This window comes from Portunus trituberculatus, chromosome 44 (genome assembly GCF_017591435.1).
Source record: "Portunus trituberculatus isolate SZX2019 chromosome 44, ASM1759143v1, whole genome shotgun sequence".
Taxonomy (NCBI): Eukaryota; Metazoa; Arthropoda; class Malacostraca; order Decapoda; family Portunidae; genus Portunus; species Portunus trituberculatus.
The window spans coordinates 12,103,298-12,122,052 of NC_059298.1; the positions used below are offsets into that span (position 1 = coordinate 12,103,298).

The following is an 18,755-nucleotide window of genomic DNA, read 5'->3' on the forward strand; positions in this document are numbered from 1 at the left end:
GGTTGGAGCTACTGATCGGCAAGCCGTGCCTTAAAGAAGCTTCTTTGGTCCGACTATTGGTTCGCTCTAGGGATATGAATGAAACAGAGAAAATAATAATCCAATCACTGTGCGACTGTGTATGTGTGTGCACTATTATCTGCATGTCTTCACTTTGTCACTGCAATCCGCCATTACAATAATAGTAATGTTCGTGAGAGCAGCCTTTGTAACGGCTTCCATATATGTGTTCTGATTGGATGTTGTTTGCAGTGACTTGGTATGAGAAAAGAATAGTCTCTCAATTTTGTCTTGCTGTTGCTTGTGCTCTTGTGGTTTCTTTGTCGTATTATTGTTGTTATTGTTGTTGTTTTGTTGTTTTGTGTTTTTGCTGTTGCTGTTGTTGTTGCTGATGCTGATGTTATTGCTGTTGTTGCTGTTGTTGTTGTTGTTGCTGCTGCTGCTGCTGCTGCTGCTGTTGTTAATGTTGCTGCTGTTGCGCTTTTTATTCTCGACATTTCCATAAAAAAAAAAAAATCCTGCCTTTATTTGCTCTTGTTAAAGGTGGAACTTGTCAACCTCTTGGGATTAAGTTAGACCAACATATTCATGGGAAGGAAAATGTACATACAAAACTCTTAAAAGCTCTATATAAAAAACATATGTACCGGTAGCGAACTGTTCATAGTCTGAAGGACTGGTCAATGAAAGACAGAGTAGGACACAGATATCGCCACCATGGAACAAACTTTAAGTATATCCGTGAGCGTAGAGCTGAAGAATTAATTAAGAGAAAATTATATTTTTTTTATTTATTTAACCATCAATTTTATTTGCTTTTAGGGGAAACATTGTTTGCAGCTAAACTCTTTAGATAGTACTCTGCTGGTCAGAGAGAGAGAGAGAGAGAGAGAGAGAGAGAGAGAGAGAGAGAGAGAGAGAGAGAGAGAATATTTGATATATATATATATATATATATATATATATATATATATATATATATATATATATATATATATATATATATATATATATATATATATATATATATATATATATATATATATATATATATATATATATATATATATATATATATATATATATATATATATATAAAACAATATATTTTTTAGCTTATTACCTATTTATTTGATTATCATCGAAGATATTTGTCATTTTGCTAGTTTGTTACGTTCCATCTCTCCGTACCAACCATACGCACGTGGCTTGAAACATAAGATAGGATTGCAAGAACTCGAGTATTTCACAGAATTCCAGTATATTGTACAGATAATTGTCGTCAAGAAAAGAAAAAGAAACGATAATGCAAAATACTGCTGTGAGTAGCAATGATAATATTATGTTTCCCCAGCATTGAACCACTGTGGCCAACTGTGCGTTGCCTCAGCGTATATCACATTTTGTCTAGACTTTCTTTCTCAGATTCAAGAGTTTATTTATCCAATTACTTATAACATAAATCACAAGGAAAATTATACTTTTGTATTTCCTCTTATAAGTAAGCATACATGATGACTCCTTCAATAGTACAAGCTGAAATAATGAAATTTACTCGTACCCTCCCACATAGTGAAGATTTGTGTAAAAATAAAAACAAAAAACAAAAAGCTATTCCTTCTTGAATTATTTATTTCTTTACTATAGCTGCTATACCCGGACAAATTATAATTCTTACTCATAGTATTTTTATTTTGGTGATATTGTATGGGATATACTTGAAAGGAAATGTAGAATTGAAGAAAACATGTATGACAAGGATCTTTTCTCGCCAGATACACTGTGTCAGCCAGCAACAAGGTCGTCACTATGCCTGCCAAGAGGACGTGGGTTGCAGTTACCACTACATTTTTTACAATACATTTCGTATGCACTTTCCTACCCCTCAGCGCCGCTCCCATAGCCTATGCTGGGAACACAAAGACAATCTTGCAGCAGACCACGAACATGAGGCAAGAAATGAACAGACCAAAGAGGCACTGCGTAGGTAAGGTTTGCTGCTGCTAATGTTTCCTTTCCTCATGAGAAATTGTTACACAATTATAATGCTGATACAGTAATTCTATATTCCAAAGTCTTGTGGAGACAATATGAAAGATTTATTCAGGAGCATATTAGTTTTAGATTAACAATTTTTGTTAAATCTTTATTAAGAATTCCGTATAATGTGGCAAAGATTATTATGAAAAAGAAACATCAAACATTGCATTATTGCAGATTTTTTAAAGAAAATGCAAGTACTGATGAGCAAGCAATTTCTCCTTCTGACACGAAAAGGCAGATGCTCCTGTATCTTATAAAGAGAGAAGCAGCAAAGAAGAGGAACAAGAAAACGAGGGAGACAAGTCATCTGCATGATCCTATGGAAAAAGATCTTATAAATATCTTTCAATTCAAAGACTTAAATGAGGTACCTCATGCTGCCCAGACCCAAGGCCTTTTTAAGTTATCTCCACAGAGTCCTCAGCAGTTCCTCACTCTCTTCAAAGACCTACAGAAAGCATCACTGAAGGATATTACTGCGGTTGACAAAGCCACATCTTTCTCCACCATACTCAAGAAACTTACCAAAGATCAAAGAATCAAGGACATTCTTCCACCACCAGGACTTAGGGAATATCCTTTAACCCAATACTCTCAGTCACAACTGCAATCTATACCTACATTGAGATGTCGTAAACTTGAAATAGCCTGGATTGCAAAGATCAATGCTTTATTCATGTCTCAAGAAACCCCATCACAAACATCACAGAGAGATGATGAATGTTTGCAAGACTGGAAGGTTCTTGCTTCTCACTGGGAATCCCTCTACCGCAAGTACTTTTTCATGGGATTGCACCATCAACCTAAAAAACAGGAAGGTTCTCTATGGCCGTACTTCCCCTGGGTATCCACTAGCCAAGCGTATGACCATTGTATTTCTGAATTTGGAAATTCCAATATACCAACTCGATGCAGTAAGTCATACCATCCTGCCATCTTCTCATTGTAGTGAGTCATGCTAAGTCACTATTATCTGTTTGCATACACAGACCATGATAAGAGATTGAAGACCACTACATCTTCACTTCTCAACATAAAAGAATATGTATCATAATGCATGAATGGAAGATTCTACTGATTTATTTTCTTTCATGTTCAGAAGGCAATTTCAGAATTATGCAATTCTGATAACTTTTTGAATGGCATTATAAAGAAAAATTAAGTGTTACTGTGCATCTACACAAGTTTGTTCATAAGATTTTGTTTTTTTATTCATATATTTGCTAATGGAAAATACATTTCTGCATTTATTTACTGTTGATTATTTTATGAGTGCAGTTGAAAGTGAATAGAGTATGATGTGACTACTCATGAATTGTAATGCTTTTTTATATAAGTACGATATATGATATAATCAGAATATATTTTAATGTTATGAACACTTCTATATTTATTGGTAGGTGAGAGGGGTGGAGGCTCTTTTACTATGGCTCCCACCTAGAGGGATGCTCACAAAGTGAGAGCAGCATCAGAGGGATACAGTAGACAAATAGATGTAAACTATAAAGCTTACTAATTTGGGTAATGAGTCACTCCTTCGTTGCGGAAGGTTTATTTCACTCAAGTTAGATGTACATTACAAAACAAAATATAACATCCTTTGTATGTGGGATAGCTACTGAACAATAAACTGATGGAAAATGAAGTTAAGTACTCTTGCTGTATTAATTTTCTTATTACAGAATTATAGGCCTGTAATAACTGTGAATGTGCTATTACAGTGATCATATACGAACCATTTTCCTGCCTTTATAAATGAAATATATCACAATCATAGTACTGGCTAATATGATGCAAGGCCAACAAAAACAAGGACCTATAGTCTGTGGCTAGCAGCTTTCTGTTACATACCCTAGGTAAATATATTAGCAAAACAATGCATAGCCTTACTTGTATGAATAACGTACAAGCAATCACAATGCAGTTTATGATATACTCTCCACATCCACACATTAATAAACAACTTTAGCCACAGGAGTTCCACAATGAAAAAAAAGAAGAAAAAAGCCATATCTGTGCACTGAATATAACATTAAATCAGCTACACATAAAACCTAGACCAGCTTCTCAAATGCAATATATATTTCTCATTTGTATTTCTCAGGTTCAGGTAAAATTGCCTTCCAGGATTATTTCTTGCCAGTCTCCTCACAACTACAAAACAGAATTCTACATGGTTGCCCCAGCAACCATGATTATCTAGTTGCCTGTCAACTGCAGGACCTTTCAATCAAGTTCTGTCCAGCAGTAGTGACTGAAGTGGTGCTATGAGTTTCCTTTGGTGCTTGAAACTCGTCTTGGCAGCGGCTTCTCATCACCGTCCACTCTACAGTGGTGGCAGTTTAGCCATGAACCCCACACTGGGCCATTCTTGACACTCGTATGTGATTTACCTGATGCCATGTAACCATCTCTTCTGGTTTCACTTAGGAACACTGCTGTATTTCTTTTGCTCAAGGAGACGCTCCAGTGGAGATGGACCAGGACCAGACCAAAGTGACTGTAAAGTAGTATTTTTTGTAATAAACTGAACCAAACTATAACTGAACAACTGTAGTTTTATCATGTTCAATGGGCAGTGATGCACTTAAGCCTAACAAATCTGCAGGTTGGAATAATCAGATGAACATGTGAAAATACACAACTAAGAAAAGAGTGAATGTAGATGTAATGTGAAAATGTTTCACATCACATTCATTTTTCCAGGTACACAATGCATACCAACTATACTTTCAATCATTATATTCTTAACTATAGCATTCAAAAATTGTATTTTTCATAAAGATATAAAATGTGCCATCACTAAGACTGATGTGTATCATAATCTAAGATGTCTGTCACAAGTAAACTGTCACAGGTCTATCAAAAGCATCTAGTCACAGGTAGTGCCTACTTACAGTTATGCACTTCATTAATTCCATAACATTTGTAAACACTCATCAACTACACTCTACAAAATATAATTTCATCTTTATCCCTCTTACTACATGTACACTCAATCCTCATTTATCCGGATCTCAATTTATCTGGACAGTGTCTGGATAATAATTTGAGTCCGGATGGCCGACAAATTCATTCAAACAGCGCACTCCTCAAATACTGCCAGAAATGCCTGATAGGTGGTATCAGGCAGTTGTAAACAAGTCTGACTGACGCTCATAAACAATGTTTTGTACAGTATCAGTGAACAATTTTGTGCATTTTTAATTATAAAATAGATAACTTAAAACATAAGTATGCCTCCCAAGTCTATTATTTTAAGGTAAGTGAATGGCTTTAATAGTGGCTCAAAAGCTGGAATCAATAACAAAATTAAAGAAAGGAATTACGAGTGTTTGTGAGGAGTATGGTGGGGCCAAGCAAACTATTTTGGGAATTAGAAAGTTGAAAGATAAGCTGGTAGAATATTCTGCCAAGTACTGTGTGGATGCATTGGCAAGCAAAAGTGGTTAAGGTGCATTGAGAAAAAATGTTAGGACTGAAAAAGATGCTGCATTAGATGCTGTGGTTATGAAGTGGTATGTGCAGCAGTGACTGGTGAGGAGTGTCAGTAGGATAAAAATCCTTGCAGCAACTAAGAAGCTGGCATAGAAAACAGAAGATTTCAAGGGGAGTAATGGATGGCTGTGACAATTCCACAATTGACATGGACTCTAGTGCAACTGTGCAGAGTGAAGCTGGCAATGTATACACAGCCAGCATCGAACTTTTTCAGATTAAGCTGGATAAATTCATTCAAGATGAACATTTAAGCTACTCTGAAGTGTGTAATGGTGATGAGATGGGTTTCTTTTGGCATTCAACACCTAAGAAGAGTCAGATTTAATTATATTTGCATTACATAAATATACATTTATGTTATCCAGACTTTTTCATAATCTAGACTAGTTTCTGCACCATTTAGTCTGGAAAAATGAGGGTCAAGTGTACATACACATAATCACCCATAATTCTTGGCTAAAAGAAATTTAATCTACATTATCTTTGATGAAACCTTCCATTCCATCATTTTAGTTGACTGTCACACTAAGTTCTTTCAATACCATAACACCTACATGTAGACGTCATGACTTGCCTGCAGCATTTTATTAATTTATTTATTTTTATGTAAAGGGGAAACTGGCCAAAAATAATAATACATAAAAATAATAATACATAAAAAAAAGGCTCATTTAATTGCCAGTCCCCTTGCAGGTCAAAGAGTCAGCCAAAAGAAAGGGACAAATGTTTTGAAACCTCCCTGTTAAAAGATGTCAAGTCGTAGGATGATGGAAAAACAGAAGCAGGCAAGGAGTTCCAGAGTTTGCCAGAGAAAGGTATGAATGACTGAGAGTGCTGGTTAACTCTTGCATTAGAGAGTTGGACAGAATAGGATGAAAAGAAGACGGCCTTGTGCAGTGAGGCTGCAGGAGGAGAGGAAGCATGCAATTAGCAAGATCAGAAAGCAGTTAGCATGAAATTAATGGTAGAAGACAGCAAGAGATGTAACATTCCAGCAGTGAGAACCATTGGAAAAAAAAGGGAGGAAACTGAGAAGGGGCTACTGTCAGTTGTCTCAGACAGCTGTGTTTCAGTAAGAAGATGATGAGGTTTAGTAGAGGAGAGGTGGTGTTCTATAAATTGAAAAATCAGATCTAAGACTGCAAATGTTGCAGAAGTTAAGGAGGAAACCCTTGAGGGAGGTGTCAAGACATCTTGGGTCGATACCAAGAGAGCAGTCTGACCACAAGGGAACTATGAGGCTGGATATGGAGTCTCCATTTTTTTTTTTTTTTATCTTAATCCCTTCAACATGATGGTGTATATTTTGTCATCAGAGTGCTTGTGAAAAATCTGATGACATGCATACTGCACCATGGCTGCTTTCTGCTAAGATGTGTGTGTGTGTGTGTGTGTGTGTGTGTGTGTGTGTGTGTGTGTGTGTGTGTGTGTGTGTGTGTGTGTGTGTGTGTGTGTGTGTGTGTGTGTGTGTGTGTGTGTGTGTGTGTGTGTGTGTGTGTGTGTGTGCGTGCGTGCGTGCGTGTGTGTGTGTGTGTGTGTATTTACCTAGTTGTATTGTACAGGGTTCAAGCAGGGCTCATAGTGTCCTGTATCCATATCTCCATTTATCAAGTTTTTCTTTAAAATTATGCACACTATGTGCTGTGACAATTCCATTATCCAATGCATTCCATTTTTCCACTGTTCTGTGTGGAAAACTGTATTTTCCAAAATCCTTCACACACAGCTTCATCCTGATCTTTTCATGTCCTCTTGTCCTTCCATCTTCTTCCGTCAACAGCACCAGGTCTTCTTTGTCTATCTTTTCAATATCATTTACTATCTTATACATTGTTATTAGGTCCCCGCATTCTCTTCTATCTTGTCAGGTTGGCAGTCCCATTTCCTTCAGTCGTCCTTCATATGTGAGGTCCTTTAATTCTGGCACCATCTTTGTAGCAATCTTCTGTATCCTTTCCAATTTTCTTATATCCTTTTTTAGAGCTCGGAGACCACACCACTGCTGCATATTCCAGCCTTGGGCGTATCATGCTTGTGATGATTTTTTTCATCATATCTTTATCCATGTAATGAAATGCCACTCTTATATTAGTAAACATCTTATATGATAGTCCAAATATCTTGCTTATGTGTTTATAAGGGCTCAGATTTTCTTGTATGATCACTCTTTAGTCTTCATTATTTGTTCCCCTCCCAACAAATAGTTCCATACTGGTCTTCTTTTACTCTTTCATAGTTCCATTATTCCAATTTCCACTTCTTGCTCCATTCATAGATCTTATTTAAATCTTCCTGCAACAGCAGACAGTCCTCTCTGGTTTTGATAACTCTTAGCAACTTTGCATCATTAGCAAATAAATTTATATAACTGTTTATCCCAATGTGAATATCATTTACATAAACTTTAAACATAATGGGGACTAACACTGACCCTTCTGGCACTCTGCTAGTTACTTTACCCCAAGATGAGTATGTATCTCTGATCACAGTTCTCATTTCCCTATCCTTCAAATAATCTCTTGTCCATTCGAGCAAGGTTCCACGCAGTTCTCCTATGTTCTCTAGTTTCCAAAGAAGTCTTCCATGCGGGACTTTATCAAAAGCCTTTTTAATGTCCAGGGATACTATGTCTATCCATCCATCTCTGTTTTCAAGTCCTGCAATAACTCTTGAGTAGAAGCTTAATAAGTTTGATACACATGACCACCCTGGCCTGAACCCAAATGATCTGTTTGATATGACTTGCTCCTCTTCTTGAAATTTAACCTAATTTTCTTTGATAATTATTTCACATAACTTCCCTACGACACTTGTAAGTGACACTGGTCTGTAGTTTAGTGGTTCAGTTGCCTTTCCTCCTTTAAATATCGGTATTATGTTGGCTTTCTTCCACTCTAGTGGAACTTTCCCTTCATTAACTGAACTTTAAATTATTTCCCAAATTGGATCCAGTAATTGTTCTTTACATTCTTTTAACACCCAGCCTGATACACCTTCCAGCCCCATTGCTTTTCTCACTTCCAACTTAACCAGTAATCTTCCAATATCCTCATTGTGCACTGTAATCTCCTGTAATCCTTGGCAATCCAATGTCCTATTAGGTTCTGTGAAATCATCTTGTGCAGTGACTACCGTTTTGAAGCTCTCATTCATTATTTCACACATTTCCTTTTCTGTTTGGTATGTCTTCCCTTCTTTAATTATTTTTTCAATTATTTCCTTATTCTTTGTTTTGCCATTTATAAACTTGTAGAAAAATTTGGATTAATCTTTGCTTTTATCCACTACATCTTTCTCAAAATTTCTTTCTTCTTCTCTCCTTACTCTAATATATTCATTTCTAGGATCTTTGTACTGCCATCTGTTAAAGTCATTTCCCTGCTTTAAGAGTTTTTTCCATGCTTTATCTTTTGCCTTTTTTGCTTGTATGCATCTAGCATTGTACCAGGCATGTATTCTTTTTCTGAAGTCTATAAACAGGAACAAACTTTTTTACTCCTTCATTGTAATTCTGTAAGAATATATCATGTTCCTCTTGTACAGTCTTTCTGCACATAATATTACTCCACTCAATATCAGCAAAATAAATCCTCAATTTTTCAAAATCCACTTTTGCATAATTTAATCTCTCTCCTTTATAATCCTCTCTGTAACTTATCTCATCTTCCTCCTGCATTTGCATCTCTAATGTCACATGATCACTTTTCCCCATTGGACTAAGGTATTGTATGATTGGAGGGCTCTGGTTTCTTTGTGAAAACTAGGTCAAGCAACGATGGTTCTTCTTCCCCCCTGTACCTTGTTGACTCCTCCACCCACTGGTCCATTGTATTAACCATAGTCAACTGTAACACTTTCTCGCTCCACTGCCCAGCATTATCCATTACTTCCATCTCTCTCCAGTTTATTATTTTACATTTAAAGTCTCCAACTAAGAGTATTCTTCTATCTCTTCTTATCATGTTATCTAGACACTTTATCACCTCTCTTTGTATATCTTTATGCTCTTCTGATCCCCATGTATTAGTCTTTGATGGAACATATATAAATATAATTTTTCTTTTCTTCAAATCTTCTGTTCTGATTGTTACTTCCATTACTTCCACTTTGTCCTCACCATATTGCATATCCTCCACACATATATTATCAAGAACCATTATCAACACTCCTCCTCCCCCTTTATCCTTCCTGTCCCTCCTCCAGGTATTATATCCCTCCTCTTTAAAGTCAACATGGATCTCTTTTTTCAATTTTGTTTCAATGATGCACATTACATCCGGCTTTTTCTCTTTCAAATAGGTAATCCCGAACTTCCAATATGCTTGATAACAACCCATCCATGTTAGTATAAGTCATTCTTAATTTATTGCCTCCACGACCTCCTCTTTTTTCCTTAGGAACCACTTCTTTAGCCTCATATCCAGAATCCTCCAGTAAAAATTCTTCTTCTCTATCTCTGTTCTTTTCTCATTTTTTTCCTTAGCTTCACTTCTTAACACTTTCTCCTTTTCCCTTTCCTCTAAGTTCATATCTCTTTTTATCCATATTTCCTTGTGATTTACATCATCGGCCAGCTTCCCTTTTCTAGCCATAATTTCGTCTACAGCAACTTGAGATCTCATTTTCACCTTCATTGGTCTCCTACCCCCTTCATTATATCTTCCCAGCCTAATCACTTTCTCCACCTCCTGGTCAAATTCTTGTGTGCTGTCTTGTACTCGTTTGATAACGGTTTTGGCCATTTCTCTTTCTTCACGTTCTCTCGTGAATTTATTTGGATTTTTTTTTTCCCTCATCCCATAAATCACGAAGCTTTTTTTCTTGTCCACTGCATCCCGCACCAAATCTTCCTTTTCCTTGATAACTTTTATTACAGCGACTTTTGTGTTCTCCTAAATTTGTCTCATTACCAATTCTGAAAATTTGACTTTTTCCTCTTCTTCCTCCTGTTTACATTCATTTCTTAGTTCTTTCAACTTGTTACCACCTAGACCACCTTCTGCCCTGTCTGTAATCCTGTCCTGCACTTTAGCCTGCAAGCTCTTTAAAGAGCTTTCATAATTTTGGAATATGGTTTTTAGAATGTTATTTTGCTTCCTTATTTCCTGAATCTCCTCTTTCAATTCCTGGTTTATTGCACTGATTTTCTCATATTCAGCAACTCTCAATTTCAGGGCTGTGTTCTCCGTTATCAGTCACTCTTGCTTGTTCATGAGACTGGACATAACCTCCTTCATAATCTTAATTCTCTTTCTACATTGATAAGCCTTCTCATATTACCTCGTTCATCTCTGAAACCCGAGAAATCCTTTTCCATAGTATCATCAGTCAGTTTCCTTAAACCAATAGGGGTTCCTATAAACTCAGTGCATGTTTTGATTCCACCATACGCCTGGCAGCGCTACTTGGTTCCATCTCTCTCCCTCATTATTCATTCCTTATATGTGATTCAACACTTATTTAATTTGGAGATAGGAGAACCTATGGCCCCCACCCCCTATATATATATCTAGGCCTGAGTCCAACTCTTTTTGTAGTAATCTCTGCGAGCTGCTCAGATGCGTGTGTCTTGCTCGACGGCTGCGCTCTGTGTGTGTGTGTGTGTGTGTGTGTGTGTGTGTGTGTGTGTGTGTGTGTGTGTGTGTGTGTGTGTGTGTGTGTGTGTGTGTGTGTGTGTGTGTGTGTGTGTGTGTGTGTGTATTTACCTAATTGTAGTTTTACAGGGCCTGGGCTTTATGCTCGTGTGGCCCCGTCTCCATATCTACACTTATCCAATTTTTCTTTAAAACTATGTACACTCGTTGCTGACACCACTTCTTCACTCAAGCTGTTCCACGTCTCAACACATCTTTGCGGGAAACTATATATTTTAATATCTCTTAGACATCTTCCCTTCCTCAGCTTTTTACTATGCGATCTTGTGCTTCAAATGTCATATTCTTCTCTCAGGATCAGTTTCTCATTATTCACTTAGTCCATTTCATTGATCAATTTATAAACTTGTATCAGATACTCTCTCTCCCTTCTCTGTTCTAGGGTTGGTAGATCCATAGCCTTTAGTCTCTCCTCATATGTCATCCCTTCAAATTCTGGAACCATTCTTGTATCCATTTTTGTAGTCTCTCCAGCTTCCTTACGCATTTCTTTTTATGGGAGGGTCCACATTACTCCTGCATATTCCAATCTGGGTCTTATTATAGTACTTATCAATTTCTTCATCATTTCTTTGTCCATGTAGTGAAATGCTATTCCAATATTCCTTAGCAAATTATATGTCTCTGAAAATTCTATCAATATGGCTTACCGGTTGATTTTTTTCTTCCATCGCCACTCCCAAATCCTTTTTCTTTTTTACTTTCTCCAGTTCTACTTCATCTCCCATCTTATATATTCTCACTGGTCGTCTTTCACTCTTTCCCATTTCCATGACATGGCTTTTGTCCACATTGAATTCCATTTCCCACTTTTTACTCCATTCCCAGATCTTATTTCGGTCTTCCTGCAGTATTTAACAATCCTCTTTTTTGCTTTATAGCTCTGCACAGTTTGGCATCGTCCGCAAACAGATTTATGTAGCTGTTCACTCCTTCTGGCATATTGTTTATATATATATGAGAAAAAGTATTGGCGCCAATACTGACCCCTGTGGCACTCCGCTTTCTACTGCTCTCCACTTGGACTTCATATCTTTGACTACCGTCCTTATTTCTCTCCCCCTCAAATAATTTTCTCTACCTTCCACAGTAATCTTGCATGTGGCACTTTATCAAATGCCTTTTTTAAATCCAAATAAATACAATCAACCCATCCCTCTCTCTCTTGTACTCTGTCAATTATTCTAGGATAGAAACTCAGTAAATTTGTTACACACGACCGACCTTTTCAAAAACCAAATTGGCTATTTGATAATAATTTGTTGTCTTCAAGGAACTCAATCCATTGTTTCTTTATTACTCTTTCACACATCTTACATATTACACTAGCTAGTGATATCAGTCTGTAATTCAAAGGTTCTTCCTTCCTTCCGCTCTTATATATGGGAACCACCTCAGCTCTTTTCCATTCTACTGGTACTGTTCCATTTTCTATTGAGCATTTTATGGTGTTGTACATAGGACTTGCTAGTTCTTCCCTACATTCTTTCTGTATTCTGCCTGAGACTTTATCCGGTCCCATTGCCTTCTCTTCATCAAGTTCCTTCATTAACTCTTTTATTTCAAGCTTGGTTACTTTAATCTCTTTCATATAGACGGTCTCTCTATTACCCTGTGGCCTTGAGAAATTGTGTAAAATGTACAATTGTTCTTACTAATTTCTTTCCACTCTTGTTCCAAATATTTACACCAAGGTAATGCTGGGGAAGGTGGGAGTGAATACCCAAAACTAATTGGCTTCTAAGGGGAAAGAAATTATTAGGCACAACCATACAATTAAATGGATGAAGTATGTCATTTATTTTTCCTAATTCAATGTTCCATGATCTACCTTATAGTATTTCTTTACACTATGATGAACTTTCTCTACTATCTAAAATATGCAAAGCTTAAAAGGCACTGACAAGTGAAATGATATACTAACTTACTATCATAATCTGCACATTTTGATTTAAGAGATTACCTGTTGTCCACTTGACTGAGAAGCACTGGGGTACAGAGGGTGAGGAACTGTGCGACTGGGGCCTGTCCCCATTCCCATGCTGTTTCCACTCATGGGGCTAAATAAGGAATATGTGTTGCCTGATGGTGCTTCGCCATCACCACCCTGAAACAAAGATATCATACACAATTTAATTTTGTTTTATAATTGCAGCATTATGAAGTAAAAAGCTGAGGTCAAACCATTACAACTTAAGTCATATGTCAATTGTTATATGCAATATTCTAAAATTTAGTATTGATAAGAATAAACGTTTAGAGTTTTGAGAATCTTCCTCATTTTTTTAGCCTGGAAAATCAAATGTGTATAATACAGTGGAACCTCAGTTTGCGAATGTTCTTGATCACTGTTTCAGTGTGCAAACACACATGCATCTCCACAAACCATTTCAGACACAAGCACACTCACTCTCTCAGCTGTCTTTTCTTATCCAACTATAATTTCATTCTATATTCCTTGTCACACACACACACACACACACACACACACACACACACACACACACACACACACACACACACACACACACACACAAAAAAAAAAAAACAGACTGCAATGGAACAATTGTGTTCACATTAATTTCAATTAGAAATTATTTTGGTTTGTAAACATTCCAGCTTGTGAACTGAGCCATGTAATGGATTAAGTTTGTGAACCAAGGTTTCATTGTATATTAATTCAAGTATTTAGGTAATAACTCCATATGGGAACAGCCAAGTCAAAATGACTGCCTGTAAATAAGTATACATTCACAAGTAGTTTTAATATCAAACCAGTTATTTTTTTTTTTTTTTTTTTTTACATTACAAGGGCACTGGCCAAGGGCAAACAAAGTGTTGGAAAAAAAAAAATTCCGCTGGTTGCCAGGCCCTGTTAAGAGGAAAGTAGAAAGAGAAAAAACAAAAAAATCTAAAAGGAGGGTCCAGTTAACGTAAGAGGTGTCTTGACACTCCTCTTTTGAAAGAGTTTAAGTCATAGGCAGGTGGAAATACAGACACAGGTAGAGAGTTCCAGAGTTTACCAGTGTAGGGAATGAAGGAGTGAAGATACTGGTTAACTCTTGCATTAGGAAGATGGACAGAATAGGGATGAGAAGAAGTAGAGAGTCTTGTGCAGCGAGGCCGCAGGAGGGGGGAAGGCATGCAGTTAGCAAGTTCAGAAGAGCAGACAGCATGAAAACAGCGGTAGAAGACAGATAAAGATGCAACATTGCGGCGGTGACTTAAAGAATCAAGACAGTCAGTTAGAGGAGAAGAGTTGATAAGACGAAAAGCTTTAGATTCCACCTTGTTTAGTAAAGCTGTGTGTGGATCCCCAGACATGAGAGCCATACTCCATACACGGGCGGATAAGGCCCTTGTACAGAGCAAGCAGCTGGGAGGGAGAGAAAATGGACGAAGACGCCATAGGACACCTAACTTCTTGGAAGCTGATTTAGCAAGAGTAGAGATGTGAAATTTCCAGTTTAGATTTTTAGTGAAGGATAGACCGAGTGTGTTTAATGTAGAGGAGAGGGAAGTTGAGTGTTATTGAAGAAGAGAGGATAGTTGTCTGGAAGGTTATGTCGAGTAGATAGTTGTAGAAATTGAGTTTTTGAGGCATTGAACAAAACCAGGTTTTCTCTGCCCCAATCAGAAACAAGTGAAAGATCAGAAGTTAGGCGTCCTATAGCATCTCGCCTTGAGTCATTTAATTGTTGTTGGGTTGGGCGTCTGTTGAACGCTGTTGAATAATGCAGGGTGGTATCATCAGCATAGGAGTGGATAGGGCATTGAGTCAGATTTAGGAGATCATTGATGAATAATAGAAAGAGAGTGGGTGATAGGACAGAACCCTGTGGAACACCACTGTTGATAGTTTTAGGGAAGAACAGTGACCGTCTACTACAGCAGCAATAGAACGATCGGAAAGGAAACTGGAGATGAAGGTACAGAGAGAAGGATAGAATCCGTAGGAGGGTAGTTTAGAAATTAAAGATTTGTGCCAGACTCTATCGAAGGCTTTCGATATGTCAAGGCCGACAGCAAAGGTTTCACCGAAGTCCCTAAAAGAGGATGACCAAGATTCAGTTAGGAAAGTAAGAAGATCACCAGTAGATCTGCCTTTACGGAAACCATACTGGCAATCAGAGAGAAGGTTGTGAGCTGATAGATGCCTCATTATCTTCCTATTAAGGATAGACTCAAAGGCTTTAGAAAGGCAGGAAATCAAAGCTATAGGGCGGTAGTTAGAGAAGATAGGATTGGTCTTCACTACCCCTATTGTGTGAGAACCACTTATTCGACATATCCATAAATCTCTACGTGAATGCTCTATGGCAGAATTGGTTTGTTGCTTCTACATTATTATTTACTCTTTCTCTTCCCATAATCTCAGCTGACCACCTGACTTTACCCATTGAGGTACACTTCTATCCATGTTTTACAAACACTTGATTCATCACATCAAACTCATCCAAGAGCAACAAAAAATCCTTACCTCCTGCATGAAATGCTGTCCTCTTGCCAGTTGACTATGAGATGCAGGACGTGGATGTTGAGAAGAAGGCATGGATAACATGCTCAGATGTACAGCACCAAGTGAGCCTACACTAGGAGGACTATGAGGATTCATGGAAGTGTGGACAGCATGACCAGCAGAAAGTCGAGCTAATCCAGAATTTAGTTGATCTGCTCCTTGATCTCCAGGATGATTGAGTCTCATATCAACTGGATTATGTTGCTGAAGGAGATTAGCCAATGTTGGAGGATGAGGGTGACTTACTGTGTAGTTTTTGCTTTCACTCTGCCCTGCTCCCCACCCAAGACCTGGAGCTCTAGATGGTCCTGCATCATTATCTCCAAACACACTTCTCATTCCGCTTGACACGCCTGGTCCATTGGATCCACTCACACTTTGCCTACATTCCATGCTGTATTGATGAGGGTTCATAGGACTTGTTGAAAATAGTGGGTGAGTACCATGATTAATTTTACCCTGTGATCCATTTTTGTCTGCATCTTGTACTTGTTGACCCCTAAAAGGTACCTGAGTGATGTGAGAAGTATCTAATCCAAGTGCTTCAGTACCTGGAGGTCTTATTCTGCAAGTATTAAGCAAACTTTCAACATGCCCAAAGGAAGGCAGTGGAGTCATTCCCATTGTTTCCAGGATTCTTGGTGCTGGCTCCCTTATCCTGCCAGAAATGTCAGTGGCTGATCTTGGTGGTGGAACTGGTCCACCTGGGTGATGGAAGCCCTCTTGTGGTGGTCGGCTAAAAATTCCAGCAGGTAACATATCTGACTGGCTTGTGGATGTCTGTAATTGCTGCAGAATATTTTGAGGAGAGTGCCCACTAGAACTGCTTTGTTTTTTTAAACTGACACCAGTACTTATAAGTTGATTTTGTGGTAGGAATGACCTCTGAGAAGACAGATTTCCAGTCAAGCCACCTGCTCCTCCCCATGGTGGTGGACCTCCATATTGCTGCTGGTTTAAAAAATTGTTTTCATTGCCATGATTCTGCCTTCCAAAAGAATTGTCTTGTCCCTGAGATATGTCCATTGGGTACATTTGCCCAGGATGGAGAGGCATTGGGGAACTTGAGAGTGGATCCCTCTGTGAAGTGGGAGTCATTAGAGGAGGAGTGGATAGCTGACTACGATGGCTATCACTTGAGGCTTCAGAAGGATTGGGAGATATGGTAGGAGATGGAGTCCGAAAAGTTACCTATAAAGAAAAGCAAAATGAATTTACATCATCATCATCATAATCAATAATTCCATAATCAAATGTAAATTCAGACATAATTAAAGCTGTTTTTTTTCATGAACTGAAGTTTCTTATTATCCCTGAATTTCTTTGAGTTTTCATAACTATGTTACTTCTAAAGATGCACTTTACTTGAAAGTATTCTGTTTGCTATTCATGCTCCAAGCTATAAAAAGAAGAATCCTTCACCTGTTTTGCTTCTTGCATTGCAGAGTTCCTTTTCATTATAGCTTGAAGAGCCACATTGGTACGTGTTCGTGTAGTACGAGGCTGGCCTGGGCCTGCACCTTGTTGATGTTGCTGCTGCTGTTGCTGTTGCTGTTGTAGCTGTTCTTGTGGTTGTATTTGTGACTGCTGCACATGCTGAAGATGCTGTCCTGCAATTTTTACACAAAAATAAGATACTTTGCTAATTTACAAATTTGTTATGTGCACAAAAAGATCACTAAAAAATTTGATCTACAAGGCACAACATGCAATACCTGGTTTATCTATAGGTATATACTATTCAACAAGAACTTTTGTTTTTATGTTTATGATAAAATACATATTTCTTTTAATACCTTTTTCTTTAGAGTCTTCACTTTCTCCAGTTATTTTTGATAGTATTTCTGAGTTGTCAGATGGCTCCTGTTGGTCTCTTGTTTCTCTTGCACGTTCCAGTGAACCTTGCGGTTTTAAGATCCCAACTTTTCCCCGTCTAGTTGATGGCTTGTCCTATAAACATTTTAATATATACATATATATATATATATATATATATATATATATATATATATATATATATATATATATATATATATATATATATATATATATATAATAAGGAGAGTGGTTGCATATAATGGAGTGTTTATCAAACCATGAGAGAGAACCTTCCATACAGGTTCTGGAGGTAGTGTAAATATGCACAAAAAAATATGAAATAAAATAAAAATAAATAAATAAATAAATAAAAAATAAATAAATAAAATAAATAAATAAATAAATAAATAAATATATATATCTCACTCCTCCTCCTCCTCCTCCTCTTCAATATATATATATATATATATATATATATATATATATATATATATATATATATATATATATATATATATATATATATATAACATTGTAAGTAAACAGGGTGAAATGCACTGATGTGAAAGAGTCTATATCTGTTTACTTTTACCTATTGATTTTTTTTTTTTTTTTGTCTTCATGCAATGTGAATGTGCAAGAAAATAAAGTTCTACAAATATATCACCAAGTTCTACATCATGAGAGTAATTAATAAGATACAGGAATTCAGAAATATTTTATGTATGCAATTATCTACAATGCCCTCCTAAAAATCAGGATCACTATTTATTTGGAGTTTAACTAAAAATCTAATTAATAATTCATGTGATTTAAAATTCTATCCATAACTTTATGAGATTAAGATTATCTTTCATACTAAGGATATAAATAGCTATTTAAAAAAACTTACCTCACTCTTAGGATGTAAAGAGAGTTGCTCCAGGGCACGCACTTCATCCACAGGAGGGTTTGAGTTCTGCATTGGTTCAAAAGTCATTCCTCCCTCACTTCTTTCACATACCTGTGTCCAAAAATGGTCTCAGGAAAATAGCACAAAATCATCATAATATGAGAACAGCAACAACTCACAGCTGTTCCTTATAACTGTCCCCAAAGAGAATGGCCATGATAAGATAACACAGAGCAGCACCTCAGTGTTTGACATGAGGACTAACTATTACCATAGTTAGCTCAGTTAGCAAGAATTTATATTGTGGTTTTAGTAGTAACAACCAGTG

At 37.1% G+C, this 18,755-nt stretch overlaps 2 protein-coding genes across 4 annotated transcripts in view; one reads left to right on the top strand and one right to left on the bottom strand.

Moving 5' to 3' along the window:
• Positions 1-1,183: 1,183 nt before the first annotated feature.
• LOC123518571 lies at positions 1,184-3,688 on the top strand. Its single transcript, XM_045279439.1, has 3 exons — positions 1,184-1,321; positions 1,776-1,987; positions 2,218-3,688. The coding sequence occupies exons 1-3, from the start codon at positions 1,307-1,309 to the stop codon at positions 2,990-2,992; spliced, it is 1,002 nt and encodes a 333-aa protein (XP_045135374.1). The 5' UTR covers positions 1,184-1,306; the 3' UTR covers positions 2,993-3,688.
• Positions 3,580-18,755, bottom strand: part of LOC123518570 (protein SMG7-like) — a 47,375-nt gene continuing 32,199 nt past the window's right edge. For 2 of the 3 annotated variants that reach the window (XM_045279436.1, XM_045279438.1), the window contains exons 14-19: positions 18,428-18,538; positions 17,514-17,667; positions 17,140-17,327; positions 15,679-16,908; positions 13,162-13,305; positions 3,580-4,543 (exon numbers count right to left, since the gene is read on the bottom strand). In XM_045279436.1, coding sequence (XP_045135371.1) covers positions 4,466-4,543; positions 13,162-13,305; positions 15,679-16,908; positions 17,140-17,327; positions 17,514-17,667; positions 18,428-18,538 — 1,905 coding nt within the window. In that variant the 3' untranslated portion in view covers positions 3,580-4,465. The remainder of the gene's footprint in view (positions 4,544-13,161; positions 13,306-15,678; positions 16,909-17,139; positions 17,328-17,513; positions 17,668-18,427; positions 18,539-18,755) is intronic. The other variant, XM_045279437.1, reaches the window with a different exon arrangement.